General features: G+C 39.0%; 1 protein-coding gene across 3 annotated transcripts in view; it reads left to right on the top strand.

Moving 5' to 3' along the window:
* LOC136772941 (uncharacterized) overlaps nt 1–19933 on the top strand; it is a 111776-nt gene that overhangs the window by 59026 nt on the left and 32817 nt on the right. Inside the window, exon 1 of one of the 3 annotated variants that reach the window (XM_066726205.1) lies at nt 3761–3872. The exons of the other annotated variants lie outside the window; for them this stretch is intronic. Coding sequence (XP_066582302.1) covers nt 3835–3872 — 38 coding nt within the window. The 5' untranslated portion in view covers nt 3761–3834. Of the gene's footprint in view, nt 1–3760; nt 3873–19933 lie in introns of those variants that run through there. 3 annotated transcript variants of the gene reach the window in all.

Here is a 19933-nt window from a genome sequence, read left to right as displayed (position 1 = left end):
GAGATGGTTGTTACTGAGAGAAGATGTGAGGAGGAATGGGAGGAGGGAGGTGGAGGGGGTAGTGTCCAATTACCGTAGCCGGTAGCGAGCCATAATAATGGCAGTTACGCAAGGGGCCCCCTAATTAACTGAGAGATGAACCTCTTGCTCCCATCGTGACTCTTGGACTCGCCTCAAACCCCACTCTCCCCCCTCCCTAAACGAAAAATTTCCTTCGATTCAATGGAATAATTAGTGATAATTTTCATGTCTACTGACATCTCTATAGATTTTCCGCATCGAATCGCAAGCGTTAACTTTTAATTCCCTTTCATTTTCTCTCAAATTCTCTCGCCTCTTGCCAATTATGAGATAGAAATCGCGCGCGCGCTCCACGGGCACCAGGAATACAGTTTTTCAGTCGAAACCGATCGGTTGGTATAAAATCAGGCTTCATTAGACGTTGCTATATAGACGACCTTTTCCGCACCATCCAGGTGTACCGATCCAGCAACGAGTCGGGGTAAACGCGACGTGTCGAGCAGGCAAAAATCAGCGATAATAAATCGTCTTTTTTTCCTAGTCCCGCATGGCAGAGAAAGTTTGTTTTCTTGCCTATCTCGTGCCATCTATTTTCTATAAATTCACCTCGCCGCGCCTCTCCTTCGACTACCTGCGGAGATTCAAACCTGTTGATTCACTTATCCAGTAGCTAAATGCACCCGACTTTATCGCGGCGGATCATCAGCGATTTATACAAATAATACTTCGATCATCTATCGTTCTTGTTCTAATACACAAAGCTTCGTATTAATCGGCTCAAAGTTCCTTGGCAATGATGAAAGTGTTATCTCCAACAGGTCCTTGAGATTGTTCAGTTTCGACATGTTGCAACGCAACTTAAATGATTTTAAGTGGAGTTGAAGTTCTTTATCGGTGAAGCGAGATGGAAATTGGCTCGATTAGAAGGGAAGAGAGAGAGAGAGAGAGAGAGAGAGAGAGAGAGAGAGGGATTAAAATTAAGTGGAATCAATGATAGAATTGAATTTAGAATTCAAAAATCAAATCAGAATTCAATTTCCTTATTATAATGGCCTATATAATGAAAGAAAGAGAGGTGTGAGCGAGAGAGACAGATTGTATAGATAATAATATAAAAATGAAGAAGAGTAAGAAAAGAGGCGAATAGATGGAAACGAAGAAAAATGGACAATAAGAAGCGGGTCCGTTGCAGTCCAGGACGATGAGACCTCTGTTCAGAAGTGCAATTATCTCTTTGGAGAGAAAATGCCAGGTCGGTCCCAGTGCGAGGCAACGCTGATTCTCGGCTACTTTCCCGCCGATGTGACGTAAAGGAAGTAATCAGCCGCCGCGCGCCGCTTGCGAAAAACCGGCAGATGCTCACCTACTCCCCCCTCCCCTTTCCCCCTATTCCCATCGCCTGCAGATCTTGCACAATGTATTCTCGACCGTGAAATGAAAATAACACATTCACGACTCTGTCCACTCACCTCGCTCTCGGCTTCCCCTCGAATTAACTCCAATTCTATCTCTTCCTTTTCTCGAACGTCCATCTGTTTTTCCATGCAAAATTCTGCAACTCTGCCAACAATATTACACAATGCTCATCGTGACGTGGAATTGGATCGACGAGATCAAACGAGAGAGATTGTTTTTTGCCGTGGAAGAAGGGTGATTTTTTTAGATGCGGCTGGGGGGGGGGGGGCGAGTATCGACGAGGATGCCGAAGGAAAATGTTTTATTAATATCTGGATGAATGATAGCGCGCTGGGAAGAGTGGGAGGGGGTGGGGGCACTTTCACTTCTTTGTTTACAATTTGTGGAAGGTAAAAAGTAGGTAATGGAGGTAATGAGGAAGAGCGTGATAGGCCGCGCAGTGAAATCTCGATTCCCGAGATTTCCTACGTCCTTGTCTAGTGTTTAAGGGTCACAGAACAACAACAACAACGATAGCGGTAGGGATAGAGACGGTGCCCTCTCTGCTCTCCCCACTCTTGATTAATTAGCCGGAACTTAATTAGCCGGCCTTTCCGCGACGGTACTCCGTTCCTCAGTTATGATACGCACGAATCGCTACGTTTAGCCATCATCCTATAACCATCCGTCGTTTTTAAATCGCAGAATCCATGAGCATCTCACGCTACATCCCGCCAGCTTCCGTTTTCACAACCAACTACCTATAATAACACCATAACTACCCGTAATCACCAATACTTTAAAAACCCTGACCAGATTTATCGCCTTCGTAAAATCATCTTTGATATATATATATATATACGCGATTGAAGTTCACACAATTCTTATTACTTGCGCGCCGCCCCATCGTCTTTTAATACTTTTATATTCTCTTCCGCTTGGAGCGAATTTTTTAAACGCTTCCGTGCAGCTGCCCGGTGGACCAAGTACCATGATCGTCGAATATTCTATTGATTTTCTATTTTTTTGTTAGCGATATAACGAACGGATATGGCTCGGCTTTTATCAGATTCGTATATATCCGGGCTCTCGAATACAAACGAGGCGAGAAGGAAAACGATGCTGCGACAGAAATATTATTCCCGAAAAGTGCCAGCGAAACCTTTGCGTAATTTTATTATTCTACGTGTTTTCTCGTGTCAAGAGCCGATGCTTCTTTTTAAACCAAACTGCGCGCATGCTTTCACTTTGGCAAAGTCGAGTTGTACGCGAGGACTTGGTGTGATTTCTCTCTGAGTTTTGCGTTGTGGTAATTTTGGGATTGGGATCGTTGAAGTGTGCTGTATGAAATATTTCATAAATTGGAGAGAATATAAAAGTGAGCCGGTAGGCTTTGATGGGTGGATAAGTCGGGTGGAGGATTGGAATTGAATGCAGCGAACGAATGAAACGCATCTTTCACGTTGGGCATCCTATACCCATGAATGGCGTCGTAACGCTGGAGGGTCGAATGTCGAGGGGTTGAAATTTAATTGGACGCTCTTTGTTTCCTACGCGGTCAGTTTGCTTGTTCGACGCTTCCCGTCCGTTCGCTCGGGCTTTTTGATGCGGATCGTAAATTTCGTCAGCGATGCGCAAGGCGGCCTCTCGCCCCCTTAACAAACTTTTCGCCTTTTCGCCTTTTCCCTCTGAACGCAGTAAACGAAAATTCCGAATTCGTGATTACATTCATTCCTCGACCCTTTCCTTCGTTCGTCTTTCTTCCTTCCCTCACCCCACGACAATAATAAATTCACTCGCGCTTCATTTCACCCGAACCAATTTTACTAAAGAGCAAAAAATGCGGAGATCCATGAACCATTTTCTCATCATTTCTGCATCGAAAATCGTAAATTCTGTGGGATTAATAACGTAAAAAAGTGATGTGTCTAGCATATCTCTCTTTTTCTTTAATTATCAGTGAAAATCTTTATAGACGACGTATATAGAGGTTACTCGCAAGTAAGAGGAGCGCGATTCGTTTGTTAAATTCTAGCCGCACATGACTGGATCGTCAGTAGGTCAATAGTCGACTGTACTCCGATTATTACTCGACGCTGAAATAATAACATTGTTCACAATGTACTGTCTATAATTAACAGTGTAGGAAATATAGACAGATCGATATTCTCTTGCGAGTATTTGATATTCCGATAAATTATGTTCTTATATAGGCGTGATGTACTTCTTATCTCTCTCTTTTTTTAAGTTTCTATAGTTTTTTTATTTTTGCTAATTCGCTATTCTTAAAATTACTCATCATTTTTTGTGCATAAAATGGCAACCAAAATTGACTTATTTAATGATCGTAATACACATGGCATGATATATATTTTCTACTAGTCAATTGTGGTTGTTTCTCAGGTGACCAGATGGACGATGGACCCTGTAGAATACTTCCGGAAACTAGGACCCCGGTAGGTATATCCATAATTTTGGAGAACTGTTTTTTGTGTTCTCATGATGGTCAAAAGTTCTGATGGCTAAAACTTTAGTTAAAGCAGCGTTGAAGCTATGGAATTATTCAATGTTCCATAGTACATTATATTTCATATTTAATTAATTCGTATATGCCAGGATTAAATACTGTATTATTATAGTTTCTCGGAAAGCTTTTAAAAGCAGCTATTAGAATGTGCATTACTAAATATAGGCTTATGTTTAAAAAATAAAAAGTGACCATCGCACGATCTTTGATAATCTAGGCAAAGTTGAATCAAAGCATCATCTAATAGGCTTCTAAAAGTATGTTTCAAAGGATCACATATTGTTTTATAAAATACAGTTTTATTTTTGTTTTCTTAACTTATTCACACGTGTCGTTTGACTTATGGGTTTCTCGCTCCTATATTTATGCTCTAAGTATGTAAAACAACGTTCAGCAATTATTCAGTTAAATTGCTAGCTGTGGAGTCCAGCAGAGCATTGTTTGATTCATTTTAAGTTGGTGATGTTAATTATTAAATATATATTTTTGAAATTGATTTTGATATCGTAATATACAGTTTCTCATGTTAAGTAGCATAGTACTACATTTTTTAAGAGAGGAGGCTCTCCATCGTAAAATGTAGCCAATCAAAGTTTTAAGGTACCGAGAGAAACATAACATAAAATTATTGACTTGACCTTGAAGGTTATTTATAAAGATCGCGTGACAAAAAAAAACTGTATTTTTTAATATTTTCAGTACATTTTTGTATTCGACGATTCAACTCGAAAATCTTGTAAACTGTTTGGTTAGTTAAGTTTTCCACTCAATGCCTCAAATAATAGAATATGGAACTTTGAGAAATTCTGGAGGTCTGAGCTGCTTTCACGAGAGTCATCACCATGAGATCTTTTGATAAAAAAGGTACAAGCAGTAGTCTCCCAAAATGATGGAAAGTCCACCGAGACTCCATTTTCGTAAGATCTGTGCGATGTCCTTTGATTGCTCTTTTCCATGCAAAATAGCAGGAGAAGAAACTGCAAACAACTTACAAAAAGCAGAAAGATAAATGGACCGCGCCTACCGGTGTATATATAATTATAATTTATAGAAGAATAGAAAATTCGAAAGAGAATTTCAGTGTTTCCTGCTTTTATGGTTGTGTAAACAGTTATATTACGAATAGAGTGATAATAGCTCGCTAACCTCTAACAGCCAGAGCACGCTCTTCTATTGGTCCGCTAATGATGCGGTCATGTGTGACCAGACCTTTATTCGGTTCTTCCGTGCAACTGTCGTTCCTTTTCTAATTTTCCTTTTGCGATGTATCTCGCTAGTTAAAGACAAGAATTAAATTCGAGGCTCTATTAAAGAAAAGCTTTCTCAATTATATTAGTAGAGCTTTACCAAAAATATCCTGAAAAATCAATTCATCAATTCCAAAAAAAAAAATTATAATTTCGCAGAAGAATAAACCCAAGGTATAAAGTAGCAAAAGAAAGCGAAGAAAATCTGAAATGTTTAAATAAAATAAATAAAGAGCGACGGGGTGCGAGGTTTGAAAAGTGCGAGCGTCTGAGAGTTTGGGAAAAAGTTTATAAAGGATGGGCGAAGGTGAACGGTTGAATTCTAGAGCAGGTTATCCGCGAACGATGCTGAAAATAGAGTTATAGGCAAGGGAGAGTGGTAGCATTTGCATAATATGGGAATCGCTCCTGAGGCCGTGCCATTGTTCGGATTCGTCTGTGAGCGTGGATTAGTATGTGAGAAGCTTCAAGGAGCGGAAGAACATCCGAATACGTAATCCGGCGATAATAATTACGTTTCACGTACAGCGACTTGAGCAATGATTCCCCCTCCCCCATCAGAAGCACTCACGTTACTATTTACCACTTCTACCTCACCAACTCCACAGTCGTCGTCCAACCGAATTCACACCAATCCGCAGACACCGCAGAATTCGCTCGTTCTCCTTCGCTTTGACCCTTTTATTGTTTCCTCTTACCACTCTTGCATTGTTTACATCACACCGCTTCATAGCTCCCAGCAAACTTTGCTCGGTCGCCTGCAAAACAAAACAAAACTCTCCTCTTACCATTCACCAATAATCTCTGTTTATCTCTATTCACCGTCGCATCATCCTTTGATCCGACGTTATTTACAAATACAACACAGTTTTATCCGTTTCGTGTTTAATGCTTTATTAACTCTCGCAAATAAAATATCGCTGGATTTTTTTTTCATAAGCCATTTTGCAGCGTAGCTATATATTTTGTTGATTCAAGAGCAGGTTGAATTGTGTAAAATGGATAAATCTATTTTTTTTCCAAGAGTTTCTCGATGCAGAATGATGGATGGGGATGGGTTGTCAATTCGTCGAAGGTTTTAGCGGTCGGCCAGTGGTAATGCTCGCAAAATCAGGTTGGTCGAAGGCAAGTTCGGCCGGAAATCCTGACGGGCCAGTCGCAATGGACGTGAACTAAAACGACAAACGCGAATCGGGTCATCGAATCGAATGTGTTCCGGTGGCCGCGGTGTCCAACTACGACGACCCATCTATCATGTCCCAATGTCCTTGCCGCTGGCAAAAAAATCGATGCCTCGACATACTTCCGGTCGCTTCGCGAGCTAACACGTGGGACATCCAAGACGATCCACTTCCGCTTACGAGGAAAACACGTTTCGGAGGGTGGCTTCCAACTAAACTCTCCAGCTTCCACAAAGATCCTTCACCCTTCTTCCCATTTCAGCGCATCAATACCTTCTTATCGTTATATACTCCAGCATTTTATACAAAATTTAACTTCATCGTTGTGCTATTTTTTGCCATCGATTTTCCGTTAAATGTGTCCTCCACTTTTCAAACATGGATATACCCAACATCGTCAATTGGCTTTTCATTAAGCTTTTGAATTCCAGTGAATTGTAGCGTTGTATTTATGGCACACGCATACTATAATATTCGCAAGGCGGAAGTTTCGTTAGCGAGCTCAAGTGCTTGCTACAGTTGAGAACAGTTTCAAATATATTGATTCAATTATGGAAAACTCAGGGGAATTAATAAGAAATCGAATATTCCTCTCTCGCCCGTATTATATCATACCATACATATACAATTCTATGGAGAGAACCGACCAAAAGTTTCTAACCGAATTTCAATAAATTTTCCATGGCACATTAGTTCCATTCATGCCGTTTGAAAATTCGACGCAAACAAAGTTCTTGCTTTGAAGTATTTCAGCAATAGAAAGCGTTTTAAGTCGATCGGCTATTAGAAGAGGCTCCAAGTACTTTAAGGTTAGGTTGGCAAAGTTTTTCCACATCGAAATTCTGTGTATTAATCGGTGGTCTCAGGTGGGACGGGGGACAAGAGGAGAGCTATCGCCTTTGCGTGAGGTAAAGAAAGAAACCTCGAGTGCACTGGACGAAAAAAAAAGAAAACAGAGAAAAGAAGTTGAGGGTGAGCAGGAAAGAGAGAGAGAGGGGGGGGGGGAGGGGGGGGGAGAAAAGTTTGCAGCGCTTCTATATTGCCGCTATAAAGAACCTCGCTATTCCACTCGGCTGCGCAGTTTCGTTATTCACTCGCGCCACCTACGTGAGATTTACCTTGCTTGGGGTGGAAAAAGAAACTAGCCGAAGGGCCCCTCCACCGCAAAAACAATTCCCTCGAAGCTCACCTCTCCGCCGCAGTTTATACCTCGCAAAAATTAATTACCATTCTACTTTTTTTATCCAACTTCCGGGATTCCTTCGGGATTCCTAGCAGGCAAAAATTGTTGGATCGTTTAAACAGCGTTTTACCGGGACGACAAGAAGTTGGTGGAATTCCGAGGGGTTGGTTTTCTTAAGGAAAGGGGGAAAAAATTCAATTTTTCCCGGAATGTACTAATCTCGATTACCGGTAAACAGAGAAAGAGTGCTAGCGGAGATTAGCCGGCGATGATTCTTGGTCCCTCGCGTTTCTTACCGGAAGACAGCTGGAGCGCAGGGATAATCTTGGGAGATAATGGTAAAAAGCCTGGAGTTTTCAGCTCGACGTGACACAAATGTGGCGCGACGTTCCTTTTTTTTTCTCTCGAAAGACGTTACAGTCCCCACCCCCTCGGACAAAACTCTTCCTTTGATTACTGCCCATTTGCGCCATCTTTGTTTTTTTCCTCTCGAGAACTCTTTAAGATTTCTTCCCTCTCACCTTTGTTTTCAACCTCGAACCAAAATTTCTTATCGACATGCAAGAATTTCTTTCGTGGAAAATTGAATGGAACGAGCGGTTGCAGAGTGAGAGAAAATCAGAGGGTTGTCGAGTATTTCTGGTGATAAGGTTCGTTTGTGGGGAAGCATGAGAATTGAATTTCTGTCGGTGGAAGAAGGATGGGTGGATCGTAGGAGACAAGGGAAGAAAAGGAGGTGGTTCTGGAGGAAAAATGAAGCAAGAGTGCCGTGCGAACGTAACGTTATTTCGGCGTGAAATATGAGTTCGCCAGTCCCATTGGTGGACGTGCGCCTTAAAAAGAAGAAAAGAGTCAGATAAAATTGCTCTAATGGCGTCACGAGGTGCCGCGGTCTTCGAACTCCGACCGCAGCACACACCAGAAGCAAACCGACTTTTCCTGTCGGTCACCAAGAATTTTCCAATTCTCAGCATCCTGAAAACTTTGCAACGATGATAACTTTGTATCGTCCACTTTTCACCCTTGGAAATTTTCATTTCTACATACGGTTTAAAACTACAAACGGTAAACTGAAATTCACACAACGCTCCTGTAAAAGATTTTAAAAGGAATATGTTTTAATTATACTATATACTAACAACAATTATATATCGCTTCGACTTATGCATTATATAAAAAACTATAAGAATATTTTGAGAAATATTTCTACCATTTCTTCACCGTTTTAAATTCATCGCCCGTATCGACCTGGCGAGTCTTAGTTGCAGATTCTGCAGGATGTCCTGAATTAGGAAGTTTACGGTGACCTAGAAATGTTCCGGTTGGAAATACGGTAGAATTTTCTGGATGGATGAAATAGTTAGTTGGTGGCGTTAATCAAGCTGGGGTGCACACAAAGCGAGTGTGATTTATCAGATTTGAAATCGAGCCAAGCTGTGTTGACGCCCGACGCTTTTTCTCGCTAAACGAAAATCGTCGCTTCGTAAATTGAAAACTTGCATTCGACGTCACGCATGTGATTAACTACGTGACAAACACGTACAAAAACTGGCGCAATTCAAATCCCGGCAATAAATCATGGAACGTCCAAAGAAACTCTCGATAATGTTGCTGCAAGCTGCTAAAGAAACTCGCAAAAAAACTCTTCCATAGCAACACTATAACAGAAACTGTAAATCGATAAACGGATTGTTATAAATGGAAATTTCATGAACGAAAAATTGGTTTCAAACGTATCGTTTCGCGGTAGTCTCAAAAGTGTGCATGAAACAATTTTCAAGATTCGTTTTCTACACGTGTGAGATCGTTAGAGAACGAGATGGCAGATTAATGATGAGTTGGAACAATTTGAGATTGCTCTGTGATATTCCTGGTAATTTCGAGTATCTCCATAATATCGTGGGTAAGTTTGCTCGAGGTGACATAGTAATTTGCGCAATGGTACTTTCTTCCGTGGCGATTTCAGACGTTGCACAGGACGCTATGGTAACCGATAATGTAATCGCGAAGAAGATTGCACAATGACCGAAGATATCGAGTGGATTCGCCATATTTACAACGTTTTCCCAGCCACCTCGAGGAATTGCCTGTTCGTGCAGGAAAACGTTGATGCATCACGGATCGCGTCGCGAAAAGTGCAAATATCATAACCTCGTTGATTTCCTGCTTTCCTGCCGGTCGGCTAAAATAGCCACGGTACTTTCATCTCTTGGTTCGATCGGTCCATCATTATACCCACAATGTCCAACGTTCAACAAACGACTTCCTAATATCGCTTCTTCGCTAATTCCAATCCTATACAAATATTTCCTCTCGTTTTACTCTTGTATAACTGCTTCAACTTCACATTTAACTCTATGTTGGAACGAAAGTCTTACAAATCGTTTCAAATTGTAGCGTTTTGCGAAAGAAAATTTTTATCACTGCATATTATCCTTGTCCCATTCGATTATTTTGTTGGTCTCCATAACAAATTCATAGATTTCTACCATATTATTAATACTATAATGCACGTAGCTGATCATAATCAGTTTAGCTTGACCTTGAATATCGGTTTAATTGGATTAGATCCGATCGAGTAGTGTTGCGATTTGTCGGAAGGAATTATCAGTTGTTTCCTGTTAATACAGGCAGTTATAGGCTTGTATCGTATATAGAGTAACATTACAAGTGCGTAGCGGCCACAAAAGTGGAGATCGCGCGTAACGATTCGAATCGGATGGACCGCAAATCGTTCGGGCTTGGTTAGAATCACGTCGCCCCATGTTCGCTCCGTTGTTTGCAATCGGTCGTTTTACTCGACGCACACTAGTTCTATGCTGCACCGATGTAAATCAGTAGAACGTTCGTGATAGAATATATAGTTGAAACAATATAGTTAATGTGCCAGTTGTTTAATAAATAAAACTATCATATTTTTAATTTTGTAAAAAGGTACTTTAACTTCTTTCGAAGCTTCTTCCTATAAATTTATACATTACACTTTATACTTTGATCATTTGTCGATAAATCAAATTCAGAATAAAAAAATACTATAAAACATCAATGTATCGATTAAACACGTTTGAAATAATTTATGGTAGTTCAAGGATCAATCGAGAAAGATCTGTCGTTGTATAAATGTTGTTTAAAGAAAAATGTAAAGTAAGTACGAGGAAGGATGGTGCGTTTGAATTTCCGGCCTAGCGTATCACTGTGGGTAGAGGAAGACGAGACGGGCGAAAGAGAGTGAATACTCGCACACACACAGAGCTCGTATCTTACACGCAAGGATAAAAAAAGTCTCATAGACACGTAGAAGCGAGTGGGTGAATATCCGTGAGCTCCTCGCGTAATAACGCGCCCTTCCTGCTTTCTCGTCGCGCGGAAGAAACGAAATCCATTGCTTTCTTTCCCACGCGAATACCTCGAGGAGATTTTCGAGTGACGATCGACCAGCGAGTACGACAAACACAGCGAACGGGACCAGCGTGGATAAAGGTTGAATGTCTCCCCCAGCTATGTTCACGCAACTCTCGTAATACGCGTTAATCGCCAGTTCCGCCAAGGAGACATCGTGAGATATTCCAAGTTTCATTATTATTTTCCGATTCCCAGATTTTAAGGAAAAGCCTCATGCCAAACACGTAACTCAGTCATTATTGCGCAATGAATCCTATATCCCTCGTAATTCCTTACGTGGAAGTTTATAAATAAACGAAGAAAGCTTTTTCCTTTAGTTGGTAGAAACTAAAAAGTCTGTGTTTTACATTAGGACTCTTCAGTATAGCTGTGTGCTCCATATGTATAGAGTTAATTAATTTGTCGCTTTGAAGTGCCCGACACCCTTTGACTGACTTAGAATTTAATTTTGAACGTGACGAATCAAATTAATAAGAAAAGACTCTGTTATTATGCTGATGAGCGTGAAATGTTAATACTCGTCTCAAGAATCCTATATAAATAGTCGATTAATGATATTCTCCACCACTTATGAAATAATTCTTCCCACCTTAACGTGTTATTAGCAGGAATTACAGTCTTCACCTTTAGGTTTCTCAATTTTAATACTAAGATTTATTTCTCTCGCCTAAACAGCTAAAGAATAGCTTTTTTATTGTTATTATTATGAATCCAAATTCTTTTGATAATTATTACTATTAATAATTTAATTATATTTTTGTATTATTTTAGACAGTAAGTCGGAATGCTACAAATAGATGATATAAATAATAGAAGCTTAAAGTTTGAGTAAAACAAAGCAAACAAATTGATTTGACTGTTGTCGGGCAAAATCTACTTTTAACCGAAGCATCAGGACTAAGGTGTAAGTTGCATGGATACTGAGCCATCGGGAAACCACAGTACTAAAACATTCAAGTAGGTGTCTAAGTAGTGGAATGTTGGAGAATCGTTAAACTCTATTTATTGGAATCGATTAAACTACCATCTTGGCTATTCGCCGAGGAGAAAGTGGGTTGTAGTGTTTGCACGAAACTAATGTAAATTAAGAAAACATTAAGGATCCATTAAGATAATTTATTTATTGCAAGGATGTACTAATGAAAATGCTAAGGTATCTTTTTGTTTTCCTGTGTAAAACTTCTTTTCTGTTAAGAACTATTCGAATAGATTATAAGAAAGAGAGAGGGTATTTAATTGAGTTGCTTCTTAATTTGTAACATTGGTGGGGTTGAATAATTGAACGTTAAATTGATCCAATGGGCCAATTAAGTGGAACAAGACGATGGCGAGCTTAGGATATAATGAGTTTAGGTGCAAACATAGCTTAGAGTTGAGGTCAAGACAAGCCACTGTAATGGTCACGGTAGATGTATATAGATGTGTGTGCACATCGTTGCTTCACTTATGTACATAGAGGTATGGAGGAAGAGGATGAGAGGTAGGAAGTGTAAGAGAGAGAGAGAGAGAGAGAGAGAGAGAGAGAGAGAGAAGGGGGAGAGGGAGGCAAACATTATAGGGCAGCTCGGGGGTGCCATTAAATTTCCGAAACGCTGTCTATCCATCGTCTCGTAAACAGATAACGCTCTATATATGGCAGCCGGTGAAGATAGTTGAGGGAAACTCGACCCCAACAACCCCCTTTTGCCTCCATTCACCCCTACTGTGTCCTGGCATTATCGGCTCCACGGATTCAACCCTTCAGACCATAATTTTACCAACCGGCCAGTTGGATTACACGAGATATAATTTTCAGCCAACCAACCTCTCGTGACCAACATGATTTTCCACCTACGCTGATCATTCATACGATGGCTCTCAACCGTATATATAATCTCATGGATCATTTCGCATAACGACTCAATGATTAATTAAGCGAGAACAATTTCATAAAAGTATTCCGTAAATGTTTCATAATTTAAGGGAGGGGGTTTGCAAAATTTTGACGTTATACGCGAAAGTGTTCGATCGGAAGAATTATCAGAGAACCGCGATGGAAAAATTAAAAGCGTTTTCGATAATGGAGTCGTAAATCACTGCGCGATTGCACTGGCACGGTCGGCCAACGCTCGGCGCGAGTTTATACTTTAACGTTCACAATGGTCTTTATTAAGATACGCATTCATCGTGACCGCAATGATCTCGATCCTTGAAAATCGGCCGAGGCCATGAACGATCGTGATAAGAACATAGCGAGACATGACTTAATCCGGATTGCGTCAATCCAATCATACATTTTTGAGTCTTGTGCAGTCTTGCATGGAATTTTTATTGGATACTGTATTATTATTATTTTTTATTTCTGCCGCTTTAATTTCAAGAGAAATTTGTTAACCGCAAATCGTACGCAGTGAGAATTTTCGCGTTTATTTTTCGAGGAATAAAGGGATTAGCGAGGGGAAAGAGAAATTGAGAAAAAAATGGGGCATCGCGTGAGTTTCGGTTGTATATATTTTTACATAAGCTCTCGCAAGCTCGTGCAAATTGAGGACAGCGAGATGACAGGAAAAGTAGCAATTTTCGTATATTTCAAAGCACACGTGAAAATTTCGAGTCGCTACCATAGGTATTTTACATTGCAAGTGATGGTCCATTTAGAAAAGCCGAACCACACACGGTGAGCATTATATAAACGCAAATTGAATTTCCTCTGGTTACCTGGATTGATTAGAATCTGACGAATTTCATCCACGAATGAGTTCTTTAATTATTGACAAATTTAATCATTAAAGCCCATATGAAAATAAAAGTTGGACGATTCTATCGCTTCTTCCATTTGACGAGAATAAAAATCTGAAATTATTTGTGAAGAAATTGATATTGGTTTTTCTATGAAACGGATGAGCGACATGTTTGAAGGGCATAGACCTACGTGAGTATTGTCGATAATGGAAGATTTTGTGCAGCCAGAAGCCACGATACGAATTTGAGTCTAGTATAGTAGCGGGGAGCATTTACATCGCAATGTGGCTCGAGAGTATCTCGATGGCATCCGAATGTGCATTGGAATCTGAGTTTACACTCGGAATTGTCGTGTTTCTCCTTCCCCCCTACCTTAAGTCGACGCTTTCGCCAACAGATTTCCATTGAATAGTTAAAACCCATTTTTGTACGTTGATTTTATTCCATTCAGTTTTCATGGATCCACCCCGATATCGGTAAACCACCCTCTCCAAATCTCCGAGTGTTTATAAATATTTATCGCTCCGACGTGGAAGACTGATTTTTTTCCAAAGCTAATTCGATTATTCAATCAATTTTCCAGATACAAGTAGATAAGCCAAAAATAAAAATAACTTTTCTCCATTAGAAAATTATTGATCGAATACGGCAAGCGATTTTATGAAATCCAATCGCATAATGATACAAGCTTATTGGAGTTTGCAAGTTTTGATACAGTCGAATAAAAAAAGAATCTTCGTTGAAAAATTGAAATTCAGTGGGATTCATTCGTCGTTGTCACGAATATATAAACTATCATTCTCTTCTAATTTGACATTTGAGTTTCCTCGATTGCGCTACTATCATTACTTTAATCTGCTCGAACAGTGCAATCAACGGAAATTGTATAAAATATGGGAGTACAGAGCACACAAAAAAAAATACATAATGTATATACTTTATGAAATGGAAATAACCGCATCCGTAAAACTGGTATTTGATCTGTGGATAATAAACGAAAGATCGCTTTAAAGACGCTCTTCAATTATTGAAATAATCATTTTCTATGTTCAGAAAAACAAATATCGCGCTTGAATAAATTTTAGTCCGTATAAGAAAGGAGAAAAATATATTAGTGAAACTTGCAATAAATTGTAAAAAGGGTGGAATTTTCAGAGAATCTAATTAACGTTTTGTAAATTGGTGCGTGATTAATTAAAAAGGAAGGTATAGGTTTGGTATTCGGAGAAACGGGTCAGGTGTGTTTTTTTAGGATGGTAATTTTTTGGCACGTGGTGTAATTGGAAGTGGAATAAGCAATTGTTCTTGGACTTCTCAGAGGGATAAGTAGACGAAGAGTTGGGGAAGACAAAAATCCAGAATGGCAGTATGAAATTGGCGTGCATAATGCCATGGAGCTTCCAAGAAGCGTGGTAGCTATGGCGCTATTCTTATGCATAATACATTACTTTCCGATGCAATTTGAAAACTACCCCGTAACAAGGTTGTTCTACAATCCACCAGCTGCACTGCGAAAATCTTGTTAGATTACGCTGCTTTGTTGCTCCGCTACTCCGAAAGCGAATCAATCCGAAACTGAGCGTAAACATTGGAGAATATTTCTAAAGCACCCGTGGCTAAATTAGTTTTCCTCGGGAACATCTACTTTACCCTCGAAACTCGAATATAATTTAATTGAATTATGATAACTTACAATTAAGAAAGAATCGAACTGTGCTCTGATTAATTAAAAATTTTACATTTAGAATACTCGTGTAAAATTCAATGCGCTCATTGCTGTCTGATTTTACATTTTTTGTTAATTATTAATTTGAATTAGTGGAATGAAAGTTGATGAAAAACTTGATTTGTATGAATGACTCTTTCGACAATGGAGAAAGACATAACATGCTAAAAATACGATGAGTTTATTATGAAATATTGTATAGCTGAGACAGAACGATGGCAATAATAATATAATAACATATTTTTTAGAACAGAGTAAAATAATAATAAAGTAATATTACAAAATGAAACAGTGTAGATATCGAGAGACTATTAAATTAAAAGAGACAGGCTTACATTTAATATGAGGCATGCAGATTCATTGAGTAAGTGAAATTATGCAATGATACTATAGTTTCCTCTCACTTTTCTTTGGTAATCAAGCCGATGCCTTCCGATGATCCAGATTCAATTGGCCGATGCTTCGTTTTGGTTTGTACCGTCAGATAACCAGCTCAACCAGTCTCTTTCTCAATGGCTATTCGTTTTTTCCTACGATTCTTGATATACCTCAAATTATCCCGTACAGTCCAGCAAAATAACTTCTACACTATAGCGTCAGCTCTCATTCTGTATTGTACTTACCTGTTATTTTTATAAACTATACTCGCCAGTGGATAAAAAATATTATTTCCTCGAGATTGACGTGTCTTGATCGTAATAGTCAATTAAGAAATTTTATCTACTTTTTACTCATCAGCATTTTTTGCACCGAAGAGAAATGCTTCTCAATTATCTGTAATAATACTCTAGTTGGAATTTTAAACACGAGAAGAACCTCGATATCCACCATGATAACTTTTCAGGTGGAACGCAAGATTTGAAGATACGCGATCTTTGATAAGTTTATCGAAACTTCATTTTACAGCGTTGAACTTTGATGCATAAAATGCTCCTGGGAAAGATCAACGTTATGGTTTATTAAACGTTTGTAGCGTAGGTTACTTGGTCCATATTATACCTTCCAGTGCTGTATACAGAATGATTTTGCTTATTCAGTGATTTAGAAAGGTCTTCGTGGTCGCGATTCCTTCTCCCAGACTATCCATAAACGTGAAACATCTGGTCACTGAAAATCATATAAGGTAGCACGAGTACAAGTTCAGTATATAGGTCGATAAAATTAAGATCATAAATGGTAAGCTAATCTGTATACTACATTATTCATACAACTAAAAGAGGTATATACGGTATAAAAAGCAAAGATTATTTTTACAATATAATATATTCTTCACGCTGCAGCAGATAATATACTATCCCTCGCATTTAAATTTCTGAAATTTGTTGCAGATTTGTTTTCATGATTTTTTCATCGTGGGAATCCACAGTTGCCGGAGAAATTTAGTAATTTAACAGATATTTCAGTGGAAAAAGTAGCATCATGGCTATTGAATCTGGTGGAGCCCTTATTTCTGGCTCAGTCGGAATACCCACGATCTCTCTTACTTTGCTCTTCGTCCCGGTAAATGAAAACGAATCGTCCGAAAGTTTACGCGGAAATCAGATACGAGGGTGAAATAAAGCTGTTAAGGCAATAGCGAGTTATAAAGGAGTCGCGTACTTTCTCGCCGCGTGGAACGGAACGAGCGTCAACGTGGAGAGAATTGAGTTTTCGTGGAGTTTCAATCATTAATCAGTGGAAATGGGATGGGTGAGTCGGACGCGTTAGGATATATTTTTGCTGCTGGGAACTTTTATACAAAGGTATTCTTCTATCCATCAATGTTCCTAGCATAAAATCAGACCAAGCTAGTCCACCCATCCGCGGTACCCGCGGTACCATCTATCTTCCTTAAGCAGCTGATCGATCAAGTGTTCAATGACTTGGCGTCGCTCCGTTGAGTTATTGGCAGCCGCTGAGCTTCGTTCATGCAAAATGTCGCCAGCGATCAATGACTCCAACTTACGATGCTACTCCTACTAAACGACACAATGACGATCGATAGTTTCACACTGATTTAATCTCGATATAGATAAAGTGCAAATAAATGCGTTTGTCGATGCTCCTTTATGGCCGAACGTCTCCATACATCGACGACAGAAATATAAATCGGTAAAAAGACTTGGAATCGTTCAATCGTTTGTTTTGTTCCATTTGTAAAATTGTGCGAACGATGGATATATAAATATTACAGATGGCAATGTTACTCGAACGTTGATATAACAAGTAATTTTCTTCGTTTCATCGCGGAGTGTAAATTAAAATGGTTTATTGATATTGACAAAAGGTTGCCAAGGGTTAATGGAAGAGATATAAATCAATAAAATATTTTCGCATCGTCGGTGCTTTATGCAAAATTACGTGAAAATTCAATAACTTATTAGCTATAGCCATGCTGCTTGTACGCTGATAATAAACGATTTTATCGCCAAGTGTAAATAAGCGTTGCTTATCGATAGTTCGTTGGAACTAATAGTCACGAAGGACTAATGACCAAAGTATAAATCAATAAAGTGACAGGAACGACACACGTTGCTGTGCCATTCATATTTCATAGGACCAACTTGACTAACTTCTGACCATAATTCATTCAACAGCTGCTCCCCCCTCTTTTGCCATAATTACTTTAATTTTGCTGAAATGTGAACAATCATATGGATCGATAAAGTGGAATACAAACAATTATTATTAAACGTTTAATCGTTTCTGCAAATGCTTTGGCTGGAAATCCGAGTTTCTTTCAGGTTAAAGTTGAGACCAGAGCCAGAAGTGGCGACGTTAACGAGCTTCAGCTTCATTACTTGCCAGTTCGTCAATGTAGCAAACTTGCAAGATTCCTCCACGAGGAAATCGTTGATTCCAGTAACGGTTCGTTGCACCGTGCGTAATTCCACGTTAATTTCTCACTTAACGAACCGCGGATGAGTATTTTAATGATGCACTTTCCCTTATTTGTATGTACATTTCTTCTTTATTACCTTTCCCTTTCTTACTCCCTTACACATTTTCAATTTTTCCTTTCGTACATTTCTTCTTCATTATTTTTCATCATTCGTATCATTTCGTGTCTCTTTCCTTTCTGTCCTTAGTTTTTTCTTTAAGCTTTCCTCTTCCTTCGTGCTCTCCCCCTCTCTCTTTCTCTCTTTCTCCTTCGTACTCTCATTGTCAAAGGAACTATTAACCAGCGCGAATCCAGTTTCAAGCCTCGTTCCACCGGAGATTGAAAGACAATTTGATTTTTGCTTTTGCCATTTTCACGAATATTCAAACGCTGTAAACGACACTCCAACCTCACGCAGCAGGAAAAACCTACCCCAGTTTTGTTTATGATCGAGTATTTGCTTTTTCCTACTAAAAAGACACAAAAACTCTCGGATTCATATTTTTTAAATTTTTAGCTTTCTTTTTGCATTTTGGTCTTGTATATATGAAACCAAATGTAGCTGGCAGCGCTTGTTAAATCTTTCTACGGTATATCATACACGATATGGATTACATATTATATTTATTTAGGCATTTAATCTACGAATTCTTGTAACGTTCCAATTTCGGTAAAGTAAATAACAAAATAAAATAGTATAGTGGAAAGTAAATTTATCGTTAGTTTTGGTTTATATAATCTGGCCTTTTCAAGTGTCACTAGCATCGTTTTTATAATTGTAGCTCGCGTGGTGTATATCAATATAATTTGCCAACTATTGATCAAGGCACGATATTCATTCGTCATTAGCAACTTGCAAACTGAGAGAAACATTTTACTCTCGAGAGACAAGAATGTACAAAATTATTAAAGTTGACGAGAAAAGCCCTTTAATAATTTTAATTATCATAGTCATTTTTTACAACGAAATGATAATTTTTATAGGTCTGTCACATAAAAATTTATACCGAATTGCTACATTTCAGTGTAAGAAAAAAAAAATCGTTTTATCAACAATAATATGTCGAGACTGCTAAATTTTCCAAGAGTTTTCGATATTTCCAATACAAGATCTGTCGATATTCGATTTCATGCTTCCGTTGACTGGGAGCGATAAAGTTTGACTGGGTCAAGAATAAGTCGGGGACAATTTCAAGTGGTATCCGTGCCATTAGGTAATTTTGTCCTATACAGACACATATAAAATTATATATTACACGTATCGGATCGTGTAAAGGTTGCGAAACGGAATAAAAGTGTTTTAGGGTCAAGCGCGACGGCGCCATATACTTTGAGATTCACTCAATGAAACGCTACCTATCGCTAAAAGCTTTCAATGAATGAGCAGCACTTTATTCTCAACTGGAACTCCATATCTCATGCCTCTCTCTACTTAAGAAATCCCAGATAAAATTATTGCTACGTTCCTAAAGTCAAATTTACTCTCTTCGCTCGGATTCCAAAAACAAAGTATTCTCGCATCCCTTATATATTATATAAAGGGTTATTTTCCTTCCTCCAATACTTTTTTAATAGCAAAGTACATTAAGAAATTAAAAGGACTGTGTACCTGAACAAATGAATCGAGGAATAAAGGAGTGAGTGAGAGAGACAAAGTTTTGGAGGTGATC

The sequence above is a fragment of the Prorops nasuta genome, unplaced genomic scaffold (assembly GCF_024137725.1).
Source record: "Prorops nasuta isolate Cenicafe-Biocafe unplaced genomic scaffold, Cenicafe_Pnas_1.2 PNAS00004, whole genome shotgun sequence".
NCBI classification, from domain to species: domain Eukaryota; kingdom Metazoa; phylum Arthropoda; class Insecta; order Hymenoptera; family Bethylidae; genus Prorops; species Prorops nasuta.
Note: the sequence above shows the minus strand (reverse complement) of the source record. Positions and strands in the feature narration are given on the sequence as shown.